Below are 19,805 nucleotides of genomic sequence, written 5' to 3'. Positions count from 1 at the left end.
AGAATACTGTAGAACAAAAAATAAATAATAAATTGGCCTTACAAGACATACATAGCTGCTACACACTAACAGAACAGTCTCTTTTTACCTTTTTCTCCTCTTCCAGAGCTAGTTTTTCATTGTTGAACTTGTTTTTTACTACAAACTCCGACAAATTCTATCTACAATATTGCATTTGGAAAGAATCTGAAAGATTTTAAAACTAACAACGATTTAAAAACATCAGAAATCTTTATAATTTCATCATTCTCAAAATAAAAGCTTCAGTCTAGATTTTTCATTCTTTCTACCATTTTAGCATTTTTGCATTAACAATAGTGAACAAATTCTCAAAAATTATGTAGATTTTTGGCTCTTTCTTCCTCTCTGTCTTGACGATCTACCATTAGATATTTTTGAAAACTTATCTTATTTCTGATAGCGGTGTACTGCCTGCTAAATTTGTTTATCTATATGTTTTCTCTCTTACGTAGATATACTTTTTTCATAGCATTTTTTGTACTCTAGCAAAGTATGACATTATAAGCTGCTAAAAAATCCATCTCCTTTTACATGCGTTTTCTTTCCTCTCTCTTTCTCTCTTTACTTCCCAGATACGAAAAGAAGACGAAGAAAGCGATATTGCGAAGGATTGGAAGTTTGCAGCAATGGTAGTTGATAGATTGTGCCTTATAATTTTCACATTTTTCACAATAGTGGCAACCATAGCTGTCCTATTTTCGGCTCCGCACATCATCGTTTCGTAGCCATATGATAAGGGCTATTGTTATTGGTTTTTCCATAAAATCAATTTGTTACTAATTAAATTATTGTCAAGAATTTTTAAATGAATTCTTCGTTGCGCCATTGCGTCGCGCCAAAACGGTCGGGCGAAAAAACCAGCAGCGGTCAGCAGCGGTTGTGCACGTGTGAATCGCAAAACGGCAAAGCAAAGTAAAAGAAATGAAAAATCAACAAAAAAAAACAAACAAAACAAATTAAACAAAAACATTAAAATGCCAACATCACTCCATGTGAAACACGTCCGGGGAGTGCAAGAGGGATGAAAAAACGGCAATGCAACAGTAGCAGCAATCTCGGACACCGAATCCTTGCACCATCCTTGACGAAGAACGGACCGGTTGTGGCAGACAACGATGATCGCGACAGAGAGAGGGAGAAAGAGCAAGAGTGTGAATGGTGGACAAAAAACAAAAACGAGCACACAGATGATAGCTTTACCTAAATGGGGCAAACGATTCGACCAGCAATCATTTTCGACCAAACAAACAAACAAAAAAGCAACCTAGAGAGCAAAGTTAGGCAAATAGTGTAGCGTGTACTTGCCAAACGGACGAACGGGGGAGGGTCACGGAATGGCACGGCAGTAAGGTCGTAGGAAGTTGCAATAGATAAATGTTTCCACCGAGTCAGTCAGTCAGTCAGCCGACCACCATTAGCGGGCAGCGTGTTCGAGCTACGGGGGGGTTTTTGGTTGTCGAACCTTAGTTTCGGGAGTTTGTCTCCTTAGAGCAGACGAAAGCGGGGCACTCGTTTAGGTGGACGCGTGTTTGTGTGCGTGTATGCATGTATGTGTTGAAATGGAAGGGAGAGATTTTCCACGAGCGCGAAACAGCGAATTGTACACGGTGTAGCAAAATGTAAGTAAGAACGAACGTATTGCCATTGCACAATTTAGTAGGTAGGTGAGATGAGCGAGCGATGAAGGGGCAAGTTGATACATATACATAGCTGATACATAGCTGATAAAGGTCCCACGACAGAGCTGTTCGAGCAGCGTTCGAGTGGAATTCGAGTGGAATTCGAGTAAAGTTCGAGACGAGTTCGAGTAAGGTCGAGTAATACTGGTTCGGATGTGATCCGATCCTGGCGATCGAATCGATCATCCACCAGCATCCATCAAGCAACCAATCAACTGGTTGCATCCGGTTCGGTGAGGCACATACAAGGCATTAAATACAAAAGGACAAAGTCAAACCAAAAACCAGCGGAAGGACGAGCGAAGCTGTTCTCAATTGTTTTAGCCGATAAAAGAAATGAACGAACGATAGTTAAGTGGGGAAAAAAACATTTTCTCGCCATAGTTGCATCGTCAACGGTATCGTTCGCGGCAGGCCGGTTGTCCGGACGAGCTGTCCGGATGCCTGCCAATCCATCTACTACTGTTCCACCACCTTTCCCGTTTACCCATAGTATTCCAATAATGAACCGAAAGCAATAAGAACATTTAAGAAGACGAAGAATAATAGGAAGAAATCGATCGCCACCAGTCTCAACCAAGTAGATAAGCGCAAGATTAAAAAATTAAAGGTGGGAGGGCGTGCCAGTAAGAAAAAAGGGGAAAATTGTACATTTCTCATATACTCTAGAATATACTCCACACGCTCTCTATCTCACTCTCTTTCTCTCTCTCTCTCTCTCTCTCCCTCTCTGTTTATCTTTTTTTCTCTTTCTCTGTCTCTTTTACACAGTACTGTGGGGGAAGCTGTAAGCTCCACGATTTTATGCAATACTTCTTTACTTCTTTCGAGTCGCGATCGAGCAATTTGTTGCATTGAAAGTATAGTTTTTGCTAGTACAAAATTGATGAAAACAATTTCTACTATTTGTTTGGATTAAATTCCTATATTAAACTGCTTGCGCACAAGCGATCTTTGTTCGTGCGTTAAGAGTAGATCAGCGAATGTCTTCGTTGCATTGGGTTTGATCCTTTAGACACATAGAAGCACATCGACCATGCTGCCATCAGTCAGAAATACCGAGATGAGATGATGAGGAAGACAGAGAAGGAGAGAGAAAAAGAAAGAGAAAGAAAGAGAAGAATGGGAGGAAGAAAGGGGTTTGGACACAGCATAACAATCCACACCATCAAATGTGTTCTGCACATGTGTCTGCAATCCTCTGGTGGACAAGATTGTGTGCTGAAAATGTCATTTGAAAGAAGCCCACAAACAATGCTGCGTGTTGTATCTTGTCAACACTGAGAATCCTAACTCGTGATGGGCACACATACAGGGAAAGGCGTACAGACGGGCGCGAGTAGAGAGTCAAAAAAAACCCATTTTGCTTCGAGCCGCTATTTCACCGCCGCATGTCGCAAACTTGTCGGGGGAACGGATGGGTGGTGGTAGAACATTTTGAGTTGATCGTAATTAGAAGAGTAAGAACCACACCATCCCAAAGAGCCAAGCATACACACACACACTCAAACACACGCTAACGTGTAGTAGTTCGAGTGAGTGGTGTGTCCTTCTCCGCACGGGAGAAGGGAGGGATGGATGGATTTCTTTTTGCGTTTGTCGTTCATTAGTGTTGCCAGTTTGCTTCGCCCTGCAAAACCGGTGGGAAACCGATCGTTCGTGCCGTACAACCATGGTGGTACGAACGATCGGTGGCGATCGGTGTGCGGTGGGGAGAAACTTTGCGCGACCAAAACAGTAAAGTGAAATTTCTAAATTACTAATCAAAGCCGGCGGGAAAATAATAGGGGCTTGCCAGCACGCGAGATAGCGATGCACAACGATGGATGGTGTGTGGTCGTGGTTTGTAGGGTGAACATTTTCACCTTCGCAGCGCTATGGCTCAATCAGACGGGGAAAACATGGTTCGATGAGGATGCGCACCGTGTAAGAAGAAGAGTTTTAACGATTGTTTCACTCGTTTTGTTTATCTTGGTTCCGAGTTTTGGCAACATGTCATGTTTTACATGTTTATGCTTAGTTAATATTGATTTGAATGTTCTCGTTCTTTTCTCTAGTAAAGTTTTCTGTTTTTCTCATTGTTTTTCTTATTTTCTTATGCTTTTTCATGAAGTTACTGTTTTAAGTCATTTTTTAACTACTTGTTTTTGATTTTGTGTGAAAGTCTTTTTCTTCACCTCTTGCATGGTGTCATCACAGCCTCATGTATGCCACTTTTCCCATGAATATCGTGATAAAAAGGATGCATGTAGTAAAAGCCGATCGAGCAATAGCATCCTTAAACGTGTACGAGTTGTATTATCACATTATTAGCAAAGCCAAACCAAATAAGACAAACAAAACTATTAAAAAAACACACACATCCAAATCGTTCACGAGCTGGCTGCAATGGAGCCCGTTTTGTATCATATAAAGTAGAATTTAAACACACATAAGGCACAAAAATTACCTACACGAAGTTACACGAGCAGTAGAACTACACCCAAACTTCGATTTCAAACGAATTCGACTCTTCTTCCTGTGAAATCTGTGCTGGAAAATCTGAAAATCTATGAAACCATCAGATTAAATTACTTGAAAATCCTTATCAAAACTAGTAAAATGGGTGCAAAAACCGTAAAAACGAACAAAAAAACTATAAGAGCAGAACGAAATTCCCAATCTAACAACAACAACCAAAAAACTGGGGCAAAATGTGAAGCAAATGCGCATTACTATCACCAGCGGCATTGACTGTGATATATAAAGCAAAATGAAATATTATTAAAACAAAACCGTTAAACTAGCCAAAACAAATGCCACACTCTAGCATCGGGAAGCCACTCTCTGGGCTGCCAACTGAGTTCAGGAACGAATTGAAGGAAATACACAAACTCGGTTCTACCATCTGAAATGGATAAAGCTTTGCCAATAAGATCGAGAAAAATGTCAAATGAAACGACACATCAGTGAAGCAAAACTGATCATTCAAATTGTGCAAAAGTGGAATAAAATTCATTTGTGTTGGATTGAGGCATTCACTATATCTGAACCAGTTGGCACAATCAATCGAGTCGAGCACAAAAGCGTTAAAATGTCAAATAAATTGAAGAAAAGATTTTATAAAATTATTATTTGAATGGTGCTCTAGCAATCAGTAAGATTAGTTTAAATATATTGTTAATACTATAGCAAAAAATAATTCTTTCAAGTACCATTATACGTTAGTTGATCATAGAGTGTGGATAGTATAACTTGAATGTTTTTTTTTTGCATTTAATTCACTTATAAACGTTTTAAAATACATCGTTAAATAATTTCATTAAATTAATTTCTACTAATGTTCAGAATTTCAACGCGCCAGCATGATGGAAAGGAACTTAAAGTCGCATTTCTTATTAAAATGTAACGAATTCAAAGTTTGATATTCGACCGTAAGAGTAAGGAACAAACGAATGAAGGTCGGACGGCAAACGGCATACCTTTAACCCTGTTCATGCGCGAGAAGCAACTCCCGGCAGTATGTTCCAGAGCTAGGCTAAACCGTTCGCAAATTAAATGCTGAAATTAAATTGCCATCGATTTGTGCGTAACTTGCTGCATTTTATCACCGACAGGAGGAGACAAAAGATAATGTTCTAGCAGGATTGTTTAGCTTTGTTTAAATGTTCGTAGATTACAGTGACCTATAATTTCCCATACCTTCACCCATCCACGTACATACCATTCAGTCAGTAAAAGGGTGAAGTAAACTAAGGTCGAAGATTAGTTGGTTTTGTGTAACGATCACTCGATCTTGACTAGGCGTGTTTTCCACTAGTGATTTAAAGTTGTGTTACATATGCTAACCTGTTTGAGCTGAGTTCGTTTCCTATTGCCAACTCACCTATTAAGCTCATTTGATCGTTCAGAGTTTATTGTCTAGTTTGGACGTGTTAATAGTGTGGTTTTGCAGCACCGTCAACTAATTTAGTGCATTTCCCTTGTCACCTTTTACTCGTTACTCATGCCCATTTGCTACGCATTTTGTTTCGACATCACGCAAACGCAGCTCACACTTTTCCACACTGTTAATCGCACCTGTGCGCGTGCTTTCCTCCCCCACATTTCAAAGCTTCACGGAAAATAGCGCATGTAGTTCTAGCTCGTGTAAGGTAGCGTGTTTTGGGTGCAATGTGCTGCTGCGATGCTGCAGGATATCTGGACGACTAACGACTGTGCGGGACACAAGAGACACACATGACAAAACGTGATATATAGTGGAGACGCGAATGCCCCACCCCGCCCCTCATTGGGTCTCCCGTGTTAGGGCGTATATATGTTAGGGCGAATTAAATGCACGGTCGTACAGACACAAAACAAAAATAATAATAATAGTAATTATTATAATAATAACTAGGCACGCGTTCAACGATATACAAACCGCGCAATTTCCTATCCAATCCAGACCCGCCCTCGGATGCTCATATTATTTTGAGCATCGCGAGCGACAATCGGGTGTGGGCGGTGTGTACAGAGAGTAATTTCCCGAAGGCTCGTGTACGGTGTACACGAGCGGGGCCCCAAACTGGGAAGGACGGCGAAGACGCCTCCCCTTTCCCGTATATAATTTTCTGGCGGGTGCGTTTGTGTGAGTGAGAGGTAATTCCACGACACAAGAACTAGCAAACCCCCCTCGTAATGCATACACTTTCAATCAATTATGAATAAATAAGCCGATAGTTCACAGTAAATTCACAGTAAATTAAATTTACCCGGTCGAATGGGAAAGGGATGAAAGTCGGGGCAAAAGTGGAGACGTATAAAAATGGAAAAAGAAAAAGTAATAAAAGTAAATATTAAATAAAACAAGACCGAGTGGCAGAGACAAACGAGACAGCAACAGCACCTTGACTACCCGGGCAAAACAGTATAGCAAAAGAGAAGCTGGCCCGTAATAATTAATAATAAAAAAAATAAATTAATATTAAAATAAACATATAAATATACCTATAAAACTAGTTATACATTACGCATTACGCATTAACACCTAATTATAGAAAAAAAAACAATGAATTACTAAGGTATAATAAACAAAAATCGTACCATTGAGCGCTCCGTCGCACATGGTCTTACATCAACTGGCTGGTGGACGGTGGGGAATTGCGGGCGCGATCGGCAAAAGTCCTTGGTAGGTAGCTAATCCTTCAGTTTTTTTGTACGGTCCGTCGGGCAACCCCCCGTTCCAATACGAGCAAATCGAGCGTTTTTGAGCGTGAATTATAGCACCCCCCCCCCACCCCCCTCCCACTTTCGGTGGACCGACTAGGCCTCCCTCAGACCGCGCGGGCGGTGTTGGGTGCGCGTGTCCCGGAGGCAGGCCGCTTTCCGACCGCGCCAGCCCAATAATCGGCCCGCGGGTACAGGGGATACCGAAAGGTTGCTGAAATATTTAAGAAATTCTATGAATTTTTGCATAAAACAAGTAAACGTAAACGAAAATTGTAAAGTTGAGCTAGCGCGTAAGAAACATAATCAATTCTTTATAGCAGGTACGGTGGTGTGTCGGGTCGAACGATAGTAGTAAACGTTAATTGAGCAAGAAAGGAAGAGAGAGAGAGAGAAAGAGAGAGGGAGGAAGAGAGAGATAAAGATAGTTATATATATAATGCATAAGAAACCAAATCGGAATGAAAATCCTTTCACTCACTAGAATTAACTCCTAGACTAGAGAAGGAAATTGAAATACGTCAGGAAATTGAGTGCGAAACGGTGCCCTTTTTGCCAGGTGTAGCTCCCGTTGTACTATTGACAGTGAGAGAGAGAGAGAAAAAAAATGAAAACAAAAATAAATCCCAAGCAAAGAAAGTATAGCTGATAGGTGGCTGAGGTACTCTACACACACACATTTAGTAGTAGATAAGAAACGGGGTGAGATAAATGGATAAAAAACGAAGGACAACACACGATACACACAATGACGATATTGTTGAGTGAGCGAAATTTTCGAAAATTAATCGTATTACAAATTAAAAAAAACAAAACAACACTCCCCCACATAGAAGCGGTCGGCCATGATCGGTGCAAGTAAGCGATAGTTTAGTAGACCGGTAGTAGGAAAAATTCGAATGAATGACAGGGATTAAGGTCCCCCCCCAGAATGGACACAAAACAAACTGCAAGAAAACATTTCCCTTTAAAGCATAAGAGGAAGTAACCAAAAAAAAAAATAATAAAACAATTACAACAAATTCCAGGAACGAAATGATGCACGGGAATGCGAACGAAATTACACAACTTTACTGTATAAGGTTTTGCTGAGCATTGCAAGAGTTTAAAATTTAATTACCAAAACAAAAACCAAATCAACTGAGAGCATGAGAATTACCTGCGAAATTGTGTGCCAAGCTGAAAACCCGCGGCCAAACGGTACTGTTGTCTCTAGGGACCTGGGAAACAGAGAGAGAGGAGAGCTGAAGGGGGCCAAGGTTGGAATGGCATACAGTACGGTTCAGATTTGGCCAAATCGGCCCCAGCACACTGGGGCACGTGAGGGGCTTGGGATAGGCAAAATTTAAGTCAATGAATATTCAAAATTTAAAACCAGTAAGTAAACCAACTTTTCGCATCTTAAACACGTGAAAACACACACACTCACATACACACACACTTTGCATCATTTTCATAGGCAAATTTTGAAACCAAAACTTCTTCTCCCGCAATGGAAATTGCACCACAACACTGCGCCTCTTCTAATTGCAATCGTTTCATCCATTGCCAAGAATTACATTTTCCTACTTCAGCGAGTGAGTTTCGTCAACGTCACGCAGGGCAGGAGTAAGCGGTGTACAAGCAGAGATAAAGTCAAAGCAAGTTAAGTATTAAACAAAAATCCTCAAAGAAGCAAATGAAAAACAAATTGAGCAACTAAATCCCGTAATTTAATCGAATTTCTCCCTTAAGAGCCAACAAACGCACCATTTAAAAGCAAACACAAACACACAATCGGTATGCATCAACACAAACAATTCTGGAAACACACACATACATACACACACAACAGCAAATAAAACGTCTCAGTTTAAACATTTAGAGAGTCACTAACTGGCGAAAGTAACTAGTAAGACAGGATTAGAAGTGAACAGAAAGGTACTGGGGGCGGTGTAGAGATAATGTTCCTTTTCCTGAGAATTAAACACGCACCACCACAACTGCAACCCAACGGAGCGATGAATCCTTCTGCACATGATCCTTAAAAGAAACAAAAACAATGTACCATATCATTCATTGGGAATTATTACAATGTAAGTTTAATCGTGACGATTCGTACGATCGCTACCGAATGACCGATTTCTATCCCAACGAAGTGCGCGCAATGGATAGCTGTAACTGTCACCTTCCGGATAGGGCTTCCTCCGTAGGTCGGTTCACCCACAACATGCCCACCCATCTTACTAGACTAGCACAGAGCCCCTGCACCACTGAACCCACACTGCTTCCCCTTCGCGCTGATAACGCGCCAAGCAAACGATACGTTAAGACGCCGCCTTCTTTCCCCGTAGGCTAGCTTCATTTGACCACCGTTGTAAATCGTACGTAATTGAGTAACTGACTGAGGCTGAGGAATTTTCATCCCTTATCCCACCCCGCCCCAAACAGGTCGTCAAACTTTAGCACAAGGACAGAAAACAAGGCGCAGATAGTTTACCATTGCTTTTTTCCCCCACCCCAATCGGTTTGTGAGTGGCTTCCACGGTGCCAGTAAGTTTCACCGCCAGAATTGGACCGCCATTTATATGTAGTATACACCACGTTCCCCGACCTTTTTTGGGTGAGGAATCCGGTTGACGGAGAGAGAGAGAAAAAAACGGTGCGGAAATGGGAATTAGATGTCCCTCCCAACCCTGGATCAGGACAGGAGCAGATGAGGTAGGATTATGTAGAGTTTTTTAATCATTCCTTGCTGGGTGATGTTTTATTAGGTCCCAGACCATAGCCGGTAACTGGCCGAACAAATGGACGGTTTACTTTTTCATACTTCCTTTCCTTCTTTCTCTCTCTCTCTCACTGACCATTTTGGATTTAGAAGAAGTTTAGCATTTTGATTTTGTTTTCAACCGATTCCGATTTGAATAAACCACTGTCCACGTGTATACTTTGGTACAATTTTATACCATCGGTAGCATAAACCAACCCGAACATTGTCTGATTGCTCTCCCTAGCAAGCAGGCATGTTTTGAAAAACTCTTGTCAACAATCACATCTCCACTGATTAGTTCCAAACTTACAACGACTCCGGCGCACATCTTAAGACTTGCCAGCAGGAATCAGAACAGGAAGCGAACGGTACGTGAGTTAAGTGAGGGTAAATAACTTAATAAAAAAAGAAAACCAAACTCTTACTTATAAAGATATACCACATGACAAAGTTGCAACCACACACACACAAACCTACACAATACATACAAAAACGTTCACACTCGAATCCAATTTTCTATGCAGTTTACATAAATTTGATAAATGTGAATATTTTAATTAGTGAAGAAAAGAAAACCCCCATTTACCAAGAGGATAATGCAAAGAAATAAAATGTCTTACCACACTAGTAACGTACACACATGCACACATGAAAACACGTACAGAAATACAGACATCCAAACCAGCGAACCCCTTATAATGAGCGACAAAGGTAAAAACATGGAGTCTTAAAAAAATAATTAAAATCATCCAATTAAATGTAAAGAAAAGATTGCTTACCAGAGAGATAAAATGAAAAGAATGAATAGAAAAGGAAGATTCTTCTTTGTAGTATATTCGATGTTGATTTTCTTAGTTATTTAATACCATTCTGGTTTGTCTTGTATTGTCTTGTATGGTCCAATTATTGAGTTTTTTTCTTTTTAAATTATAAATTTATTATAAAATGTCTATTTTTTCTACTTACTTTGCTCAATTTGTTTGTTTATTTGTTTTATTTTATTTTACTAATATCACCTTCCTTCTTCTATTTGCATCACTCCTCTCAATTTTTCATTCTATAAAATTGATTTAATTTACTTCAAATCTTCACATTTTGCCTTATTTTAATCATTTCTCTTACACTCGACTGTAAAATGTGTACGGAAATGCATGCACACGTTCAAATGGTAACGATTTTTAAATGTTTCATCGACTCTTTGCACAACCCAATATTAGGTATGCGATTCCTGAATCACACCTCTCATTATGAATTCGGTTTCACTTCATCATGCCGTAAGATTTATCCATCTTACTAAGCAATAATTCAACGCAACAACAACAAACAAAAAGTTCTTGATAAAATTTAAACGAAGTTAAACGGTATTGGAAATATTCTCACCTATTGAATTAACGTAAACATCAGCAAACACGGAACTACTTTCCACTGGGGATGCATACGAAATAAGTAACAAAACAAAAGCACACATACATAAAACCAAGGATCATAAAGTAAGAGAATTGTGAAGAGAACTGACCATTAGGTGAACGAGCAATTGGGGGAATTTAAGTATTAAGAAAAATTGCAACAAGCAAAAAGGCAACAAAAAAAAACAAACACACACATCCACACTAGAGCGATCGTTTAATTCCTCGTTTTCGAATGCGAAGCAAGGCACCCGAAGCACGATGAGCGTACAATTTTCATCACACATTTGTAGATATGAACATTGAACAAATTAATAATCGAATTACTAATGTGACAAAACCAACGCAATTGGGACTGGATTGGGGACAAGGATAGGGGAACACAAAATCGCGATGCAAAAGAGCAAGAACGAAAACGGGAAATGGAACAAAAAAAATGCCAAAATATCATATTAGAACACAAAACTCTACTACTGGTACTGCCATTGGTGTGCAAGGGATCTGTATATCTGACACAAGGGGTAGCGCCAGACGTAAAAGGGTCGTGCGATTATATCAAGTTTTCACACACGATTCTAGCGATTTCCTTTCAGCCAAAGAACGTACGATGAAACATTGATACTTACAAGATACAGGCCACCCCAAAGGGGCAGCAGGAATACACCATCTGGCAACCAAACAAGCAGCCCAGTGAATCATGAGTGAGTCATCGGCATCTGACCCGTTCGGCGACAGTAATTGAATTGTTCTATCGTTCTGGCGGTACGTTTGAAAGAATCTCTTAGAGGCAAAGCAAACTGGGTCTCCCCCGTGAGGCGAATGTGATTTTGTACATATTAAACAAAAAATCTTAGGAACTCAGAAAAGAAATCATAAGCAGAGTATATAGTGTAGTCGTGGCAAACCAAAATTGGAAATGGAGTCGGTTCGGCCACTACGGAAACGAAGGGACAGGGGTTCGGTTAGATAAGGTGTGGCAATGGCACACATTAAAAGCAACCACCACAACAACAAAGAAAACCCCCCTTAAACAAGTACGTTACTCATACATCTACAAGATCTACAAGAAGGAGTCGCTGGGATATTTCAAAGAGGTTAAAAACTACCAATAAAATACCAGTTGAAAACGGTCGAGCGCGCATCGGATCAGGTTTGGGCATCACTCATTTCCAACCTTCGAATGTCAATCGTTTCGTACGTCAAAGAGCATTCAGGCAGCGAGTAGAAGTAAAGCAAAACAGTTTAAGCAAATTTGCAGAGTAAAGTATTTAAACTATCTTATCGACAAACAGAAAACCCGACAACAAAACAACAGGAAATATAAATATAATGCAAAAGGTTTCGTTGCAAAAAAATGAGAGAAAACGAGAAGTGAAAAATATTAATTAGGTCCCCCCGTCACACCCCACACTCCCATAAACGCCACTCGTAAACACACGGCAGATCAGCGGCATACAAAAACAGTTCCCATGCATCCGGTACATAGGCGTGTTGCGTCTCGAATAGCTAACAGAAAGTAACCGGGTTTTGTTACATTAGTGTAAAATACCAAGGAACAATATTACTTATGTAACATATGAAAACCAAACAAAAAAAAACAGACATCTGAAACTGGTTCACCATATCAGTATGAGCAGTAAGCTAAATAAAGACCACACAGGCTAGTGCAGGCCTTTTGATAGCTAATAGATATTTTTCCTACTCTCACTGTCAATAAAATAGATCACACAATCACAAGGTTGGATGCGTCAACACAACATGAAAGGAAAAGGTGGTAAACAAAACAGACAGGATAAAGAAGAAATAGTAAAAGAAGGGACAAATAGATAAAACTGGAAATATAATTATTTGCTATACAAAACACCGGTTGAGCAATAGCAAAGTACGTTAGATAATATGCAGAGAAATTAAACCGAAGTAAAAGATGATTCAAATGACAGAAGTAAAGATAAATTACAGAAACAGAGAAGAAAAAACAAACATACCTTACTTATGCAAATTAACAACCACCTGTATACAGAAAAAAAACAACAATAGTAAATAGCACCGCAGCATCAAAAACCGAACACACTAGTTAAGAGAAGTAGAACAATCCTATCAGACATCCGCAAATGATCCGGTAAAATCGTGGTGTGTTTTTCGAAAAATGAAATGAGAACAAAAACAACACTCAAACAAACAAATATAAACAACGCTGGAATTAACATACCAAAACGGACAAAATACATACAGATTATTATCAAGGATGGAGCGTCACAGTGGGAGATGACGAATGAATGGTTTGCATATTTTTGTGTAACATTACTGTAGCTTAAACATTGTGTATTCTTTACGTAAACCAGCGGGAGCATTTGCGTCAGAAACACTAGTTTTTACTGATATTTTTTACGGACTGTTACTTAAACGTTATGATATATGTAATGAATGAATTATATGGAGCGCGCGATACACGACAGTGAAGGAGTACAACCGATCTTAAATCACTAATCGCAACAGCAAGCAAATCTGAACGAGATTTATACTCGAATTCAATTCATAACTAGCCAAATTGTTACGAAAACTCCCACTCGAAGCGATTACAGTAAACACTTACTTGCGTTACGGATGCTACAGTGTAGACAGGGAATTAAGACCCTGGTGTGCAGGTAGAATGGCAATACAGAAACAGCAGTGTGTACGAACAAGAACCAATAGTAATTGCAATGTCGAAAATGGATTAAAAAAAACATTATAACAAACCACCACACGACACACGACAGGACACACCCGTTACCGCAATGGTGCAAGTTTAGTTTTGCAAATCAGTACGTTTTGTAATTCTATCAATTCACAACCAATTGAAACACATAAAGACACAGATAATGGGTTGAAATGAAAAAGAGAGTGAAAACGAATGAAAAGGCAGGAACACATACAAACAAAGGCACACAACACGGCATACATAGCATACAAACGAAAGAAGAAAAACATCTCTAGCAAGACGACGAATACGGCAGTACGTGAGAAGGCGCGAAATAGTAGTGTGTGAGACAGACAGTGGATAGTCAAATTGCGAGCGAAGGATGATTGAGCGGGTGTAAAACTCTGAAAATACGTTTCTGATAATAAATTAAAAAATTGACAAAAAATTAACCATAACTGTGTACCGTTTCTCATGCTTCTGATGTTTTGTTGCTGTTTTATGTTGCTTTGCAGTGAACGAAATGCTTCCCACTGGATAGCAACTGAGCGATCGTGCTTCGCCGTCGGTGTGCTTTGAAGTATGATTTAATGCTAGCAGCGATTTAATGAGACGATGCGACGCGCCACGACACTCATTGCTTGTTCGAATGCCCAAAGTATCAACGGGGGTATAGCTCAGTGGTAGAGCATTCGACTGCAGATCGAGAGGTCCCCGGTTCAAACCCGGGTGCCCCCTCTGAGAAGAAGGAGAATGGAAAGATTTTTATTAACGGAACTGGCGTTGTTTATGTTTACAAACATGTACTACACTCTAATATAAGACAAAAAAGCGATAAAAAACTGGAGACAAAACAGGTAAGTTAGATAATAGAGTGCTGCTGCAATGTTGAATTTGCTTTGCTGGCTGACCAAGAGGAGGGTGGCTAATCAAGAGGGGTTTGTATGAGAATGTTCTGTATGTATAAGAAATGAAATACAAATTACACACAACTTTTTCAGTGTTTAGCAATTTAGGTTTCACCTCAGCGTAAGCGAAACATCTTCCCAAAATTATCTTGAAATAACTTATTTATGAAGAAATATACAAAAAAATAATTGTAAAACAATTTTTAATTAAAAACATTTTAGTGTGACCATAAAAAGTGTCAATTTATAATGTTACGGGTTTTTTCAAGCTATTGTAGTGTTAATAAGTTATTGTATTAAACTTATCTTCAAATGATATTAGCAAAAAAAATAATTAAAAGTGCCGTTTTTAATTGAAAGTAATTTTTTAAACCACTCAGCCGCTAGCTATTGGGCACGCTTGTCTACTATCTGTTTCCGTGGTGTAGTGGTTATCACATCCGCCTAACACGCGGAAGGCCCCCGGTTCGATCCCGGGCGGAAACATGTGAAGATTTTTTTCTGTATAATTGTATTTGCTTACTGCATATTTTGTATAGAAATAAAACATTCTAATGAACCAATTTTGTTTAATAAAAAGATCAATATAAAATAATTATCAACACTTTAAAAAGATATGAAACTTTTTCGAATAACTAATTATTATTTACAATTTCATCAAAATATTCTGTATTTCCTTAAGAATTTATATTTATAAGAGAATTTTGCTTGATTAATGTGATCAATAGTTGGTCTTTTTTCATGATTCATAAATCAAACCATCAAATTTGTTGGCCAACCCTTTTGTAACCCCTTTTTTGCTTGATTCTTTCCTTTTATACTTTTGGTGCACTAATATTTGACCTTTGAATTTTTCCCTCCACAGCAATCATAGCCATAGTTCTACAACTCTACCTTCACGTCGATATCTCTAGCATCATATTCAGGTTTGTTGTGGTTTGCTTCAGTCTACAGAAGGAACGGACCAACCCACCTACAATTGCACCTTGTCTTGTTTGCCATGATTTGTAAGACCATATTTACCGCACTCGTTACGATAATCAAAAACGTACGCGTATTCACCGTAGCTACCGAAGCGTCCAGCACAACGGAGGCCCGACAGAGAGAGATAGAGAGACAGATGATTTTTCGTACAACACACGGAAATTCAGTGCAAATTTGAATGAATGTTTCTATCACTTGGTGACGGTCTGAATAGTATACGATAAACGTAACGTGAATGAAGAACTTCTTTTTCATTTCATTATGATACGAAGGTCAAACCTTAGAACATAGAATGTACATATTTAAATATCTTCGCGTTACCTTCCATGGTTCTGCGCGCTTTTGCATTCATTCGGAGGCGATTGGTTTGTTCCGTAGTCGTTGTTGTTTTGACAAAGTGTTTTCGACCGCGCTGCTCAAATATTTATCGCTCGCTTATGACAAAATAAAACAAAGTCGTTGAGAGGTGAGTTGGGGTAAAATCAACGTTACGGCCTGCTGCTGGTGATGCACACAGCCCAATCAAGCCTGGTACAAAACTTGGGTACTGTGGGTTGTACTTTTTAACAAAACGTATTTGTTTGTTAACGTTTTATTTAAATACCGTTACTAAATAGTTTCATCACTGCAATTCTGCAAAAAATATATCTTAATGATTTAATAATAATTATTTTTTTACAAGTCTCTAGCTGTGTATTTAAAGAATTTACTATATATTATTATGTCAAAACATATTGCAAATTTTTTCAATCAAAATCATTTATTTTCATTTGTTATTTATCAGCATTCGCCTCAAAAACCTTGTTATTTTCACATCCAACCAGGCTCCTAAAATATGAAGTCTTCAAGTCGATGCGTTTGCAGTTAATAAACCACAATTAAAAAATAAAACCATAAAAGCAACGCGTAGGCAATAATTGCAGCAATTAGTATGCTGCCATTGTTTCTATCTTATCTTGCAGTACAATTTAAAACCTGATCAATTCTTCATGTTTGGTGATACGTACTTGTAGTGTTCAATTTTTTTACTTCCAACAACACATGTAATAAGTATCAATAATCTTGTTGCTATTTTCTTTTGTGTTTAACTGCAAAAGTAAATAACACATTCTTCGCCCAATCTTAGGTTACTTTACGCTTTACCCTCAACACGGCTGCTACAAAGAAGATGCGCTCTATAGGTATTTCATTTTCCCACCCACTCGAAACACGGCGACACCAAAGGACTGTACGCTTGTTTTCTGGCCATCTTTCCCCTCTATTTCGTTCGCAACAAACACACCTAAACGCGCTCACTGTTCAACAGTCATCGCGGATCGTATGGAAATCATCCAACTTCCAACACATATGCACACGCAAAAGACACGTGCTCGCGAGCGCTTCCATATGTATGGGCGGTCATTTTCACACCCACCATCCGTCCCTTTTCTGTCACCCATACTGCGTGTCTGCTTTGCTATTCTTTCTGCGCGTGCTGTTTGTTTTTCTGTTTGATGATTTTCCCATTGTCTCTTCGGCTGTACTTATTTTACTACCCCTCTTCCCATTGTGTTTATTTAAACATTTTTTTCAAACGACGAAAAGGCGGGTTTACAGGATTGTTCCATTGAGCGAAAAATTTCGTATTTCGCGCAAAAAAAAAACTCTACCGGCTTATTTATCGCCTTCTCCTGTCCCACCCTTCCCCCCTAATACCAAATCAGCTGCTCGGTGCGTGCGCGAGCGAAATTGCGGGCGAAAAAAAGCATGGAGCGAAAATGGAGCGGACGCACGCTCGCGCTCCTCTCTAAGCGGTAGCCTCTAACGATTCGCGCACACACGCACACCGCCATCGTTCGCATGCGTGAACACAGGGCGCCCCCTGCACACAAACGCAGTCAACATGTAACCAGCGCACAACACACGCCTACATCAGGGTACAAACACAAACGCGTCGCCACGATGTGTCGCGCGGGCTTCCGAACTGCCGCCGGACGGCGAAAACGATACGATACACACACGGGACACCGGGGGGGCGGCCCGCGTACGAAATTACTTATCAACAACGGTTCGCACCGGTTCAGTCCACCGGAATCAGCGAAGCGAAGCGGTTCGAAGCCAAACCTCCGGCGGGCCACGGGTCGCGGATCGTTTGTCGGTTTACGTCGTTTTTTTTTTTGGTTGTTTTGTGTGATTTTTGTCGTTGTTTTGCTTTGACTGCTTTTACGTCTACTTTGTTCGTGACGGGCTCAAACGCTCAAAAAGGGGCGCGAAACTCGCGTGATTAGCACGTGCTGCTGTGGTTGTTTATTTTTACTTTTCTTTTTTTTTACAACTCGTGATTGGCTAAGATGCTGGGTGGAAGTGTTGTCTGTCCGGTGGTGCTTTCAATAATTTAAAAAAATGAACAATTCGATGAAGTTTTGTGATAAAAGTGCTTACAATCAAGTGATGTGCAAGAAATAAAGGAGCAAATTACACATACTAAATCATCGAATCAATAAAGTGAAACAAACAAAATTGTTACAGCAAAATAAGCGGGTGTATTTGGTGCCGCAGGGAGAATCTACAAAAATGTGCCATAGTCATTGCAATTATGAATAAAGAGCCCTCTCGCAACCAAATTAGTGACACAAAACAAACGCGATAACTAGCAATGTTTATGTTCATGTTTCCTGTCGTTTAATGTGTGTGAGGCGTGTGTGTGTGTGTGTGTGTGTGTGTGTGGTGTTGACCAACGTTCCAGTGGCCCAAAACTCAACGCTGTATAGTAATGTTGTTTGAAATACGATAAGCTACCTTTCATAAAACAACATTCACCAGGTCCCTAATTGATTGTCCTTACTGCTAGACTAATAAGCAGCGCTCACCGTACCAACCTTGGCATTACAATTACGTGCAATTTGAATCCATTTTAACGGAAGAAAATGTACCATAAATCATGCTACAACGTGCTGGTGCAGGCTTAAAGTACGCAGCATGCTGTAACAAAACCCGTCGCCCGTAGCTAAATGTGGATTCATATGTAGCTGTGCCCTAGATGACACAGAATGCAGCATTACTTTGCCCAGCCTAACAGCGATTAAAGTAATCCAGCAATTGCTACAAAAACAAGAAGGTAAGATGAGAATTTAAATGTATATAAAATGTAAAAATTAAATGTACAATATTGCTGGTATGATTGTTTGCGTTCTTCTTACGCACCGTGTTCCATATCTGGTTGTAACCTGCTCGGGCAATCGGGCTCCCTTATCAAGATCGTGCTGGTGGATCAAATCATTAAAAATCGATTAATTATAAGTTCATTCGGTGAGGTACTTTATTATATCAACAAGACGGAACGGTTCGTGATTTAAGCCAGGGTTGTATTTTTTTATTGTTTAGCAAATGGTAAGGAACGCGATTGTGAGTCACCCATGAAGTACCAAGCGTCTCCATCGCTGTCTTGCTTTGCGTTAGTTCCGTTTTAGTAGTTCATTCTGTCGTTATAAAATCTGGTTAATTTTGAGGGACAGTTTTATTTTTATACTCTTCATTTTCACCTTCCATCGGAACCATCCAGAAGCTACTCCCTGCTTAACAAAACCCGAAGCGTAATAAAAATATTTGCACCGTGCGAAGAGTTGTCTATTGCACGAAAGAATACAATAAAAAACACAACCCACTAACAACCCTAATACAGCGACGATAACAGAAATTGCAAGACGCAAGATTTGATGATTTCGGCAAACGGCCAGCCGGGGGTCTCGTTCGCGAGCCCTTATCGCCGACCATTAACTCCTTATCGAGCAGGTCGAGTTAAGGTGCGAGATTCTTCTAGGGTTGGGATGGGACCTTTTTTATAAGACTTCACTTTCAATTCCCGTGTATTTGTGCGTCTTCCTCGACACACACACACACACACACTTTGGAGAGGGTAATTTTTGGTGCAGCCGCCAAGGTTAGCCACGAACGAGCCAGAAACCAATTTCAAGCTGCCCGTAGATTACAACACCTCTTGTGTGTGTTTGAACGGACGAGGGCCCGTGCCTGGAAGCGATAGAAGAAAAAAACCCCGTCTGTGTGTGACCTGATTGAGCACAAAATGGGGGGAGAAGAAGTGCAAACGTTAGGCACACATCGCGCGCAGAACAAACGAAAGCATGACGTTAAGTAGCCGGTCATGCTGGTTGCGGCTGCCGCCCCACGATCATCACTTTTGTCAACAGTGGA

General features: G+C 40.0%; 1 protein-coding gene, 1 long non-coding RNA gene and 2 other non-coding genes across 4 annotated transcripts in view; 3 read left to right on the top strand and 1 right to left on the bottom strand.

Moving 5' to 3' along the window:
- The window catches only part of LOC120955230 (neuronal acetylcholine receptor subunit alpha-7-like), an 83,940-nt gene extending 82,912 nt beyond the window's left edge, over positions 1 to 1,028 (top strand). The window contains exon 15 of the mRNA XM_040375910.2: positions 594 to 1,028. Coding sequence (XP_040231844.1) covers positions 594 to 746 — 153 coding nt within the window. The 3' untranslated portion in view covers positions 747 to 1,028. The remainder of the gene's footprint in view (positions 1 to 593) is intronic.
- LOC125907550 (uncharacterized) overlaps positions 1 to 14,168 on the bottom strand; it is a 275,982-nt gene extending 261,814 nt beyond the window's left edge. The window contains exon 1 of the long non-coding RNA XR_007452767.1: positions 8,703 to 14,168. This is a non-coding gene — a long non-coding RNA (uncharacterized LOC125907550). The remainder of the gene's footprint in view (positions 1 to 8,702) is intronic.
- Positions 14,169 to 14,388: 220 nt separating this feature from the next.
- On the top strand, positions 14,389 to 14,460 carry Trnac-gca (transfer RNA cysteine (anticodon GCA)). Its single transcript has one exon. It is a non-coding gene; the product is annotated as a tRNA-Cys (tRNA).
- Positions 14,461 to 15,043: 583 nt separating this feature from the next.
- On the top strand, positions 15,044 to 15,116 carry Trnav-aac (transfer RNA valine (anticodon AAC)). The gene has a single exon. It is a non-coding gene; the product is annotated as a tRNA-Val (tRNA).
- The last annotated feature ends 4,689 nt before the right edge of the window (positions 15,117 to 19,805 follow it).

The sequence above is a fragment of the Anopheles coluzzii genome, chromosome 3 (assembly GCF_943734685.1).
Source record: "Anopheles coluzzii chromosome 3, AcolN3, whole genome shotgun sequence".
In the NCBI taxonomy this organism is placed as follows: Eukaryota; Metazoa; Arthropoda; class Insecta; order Diptera; family Culicidae; genus Anopheles; species Anopheles coluzzii.
This window is presented reverse-complemented; position numbering and strand designations above follow the sequence as displayed.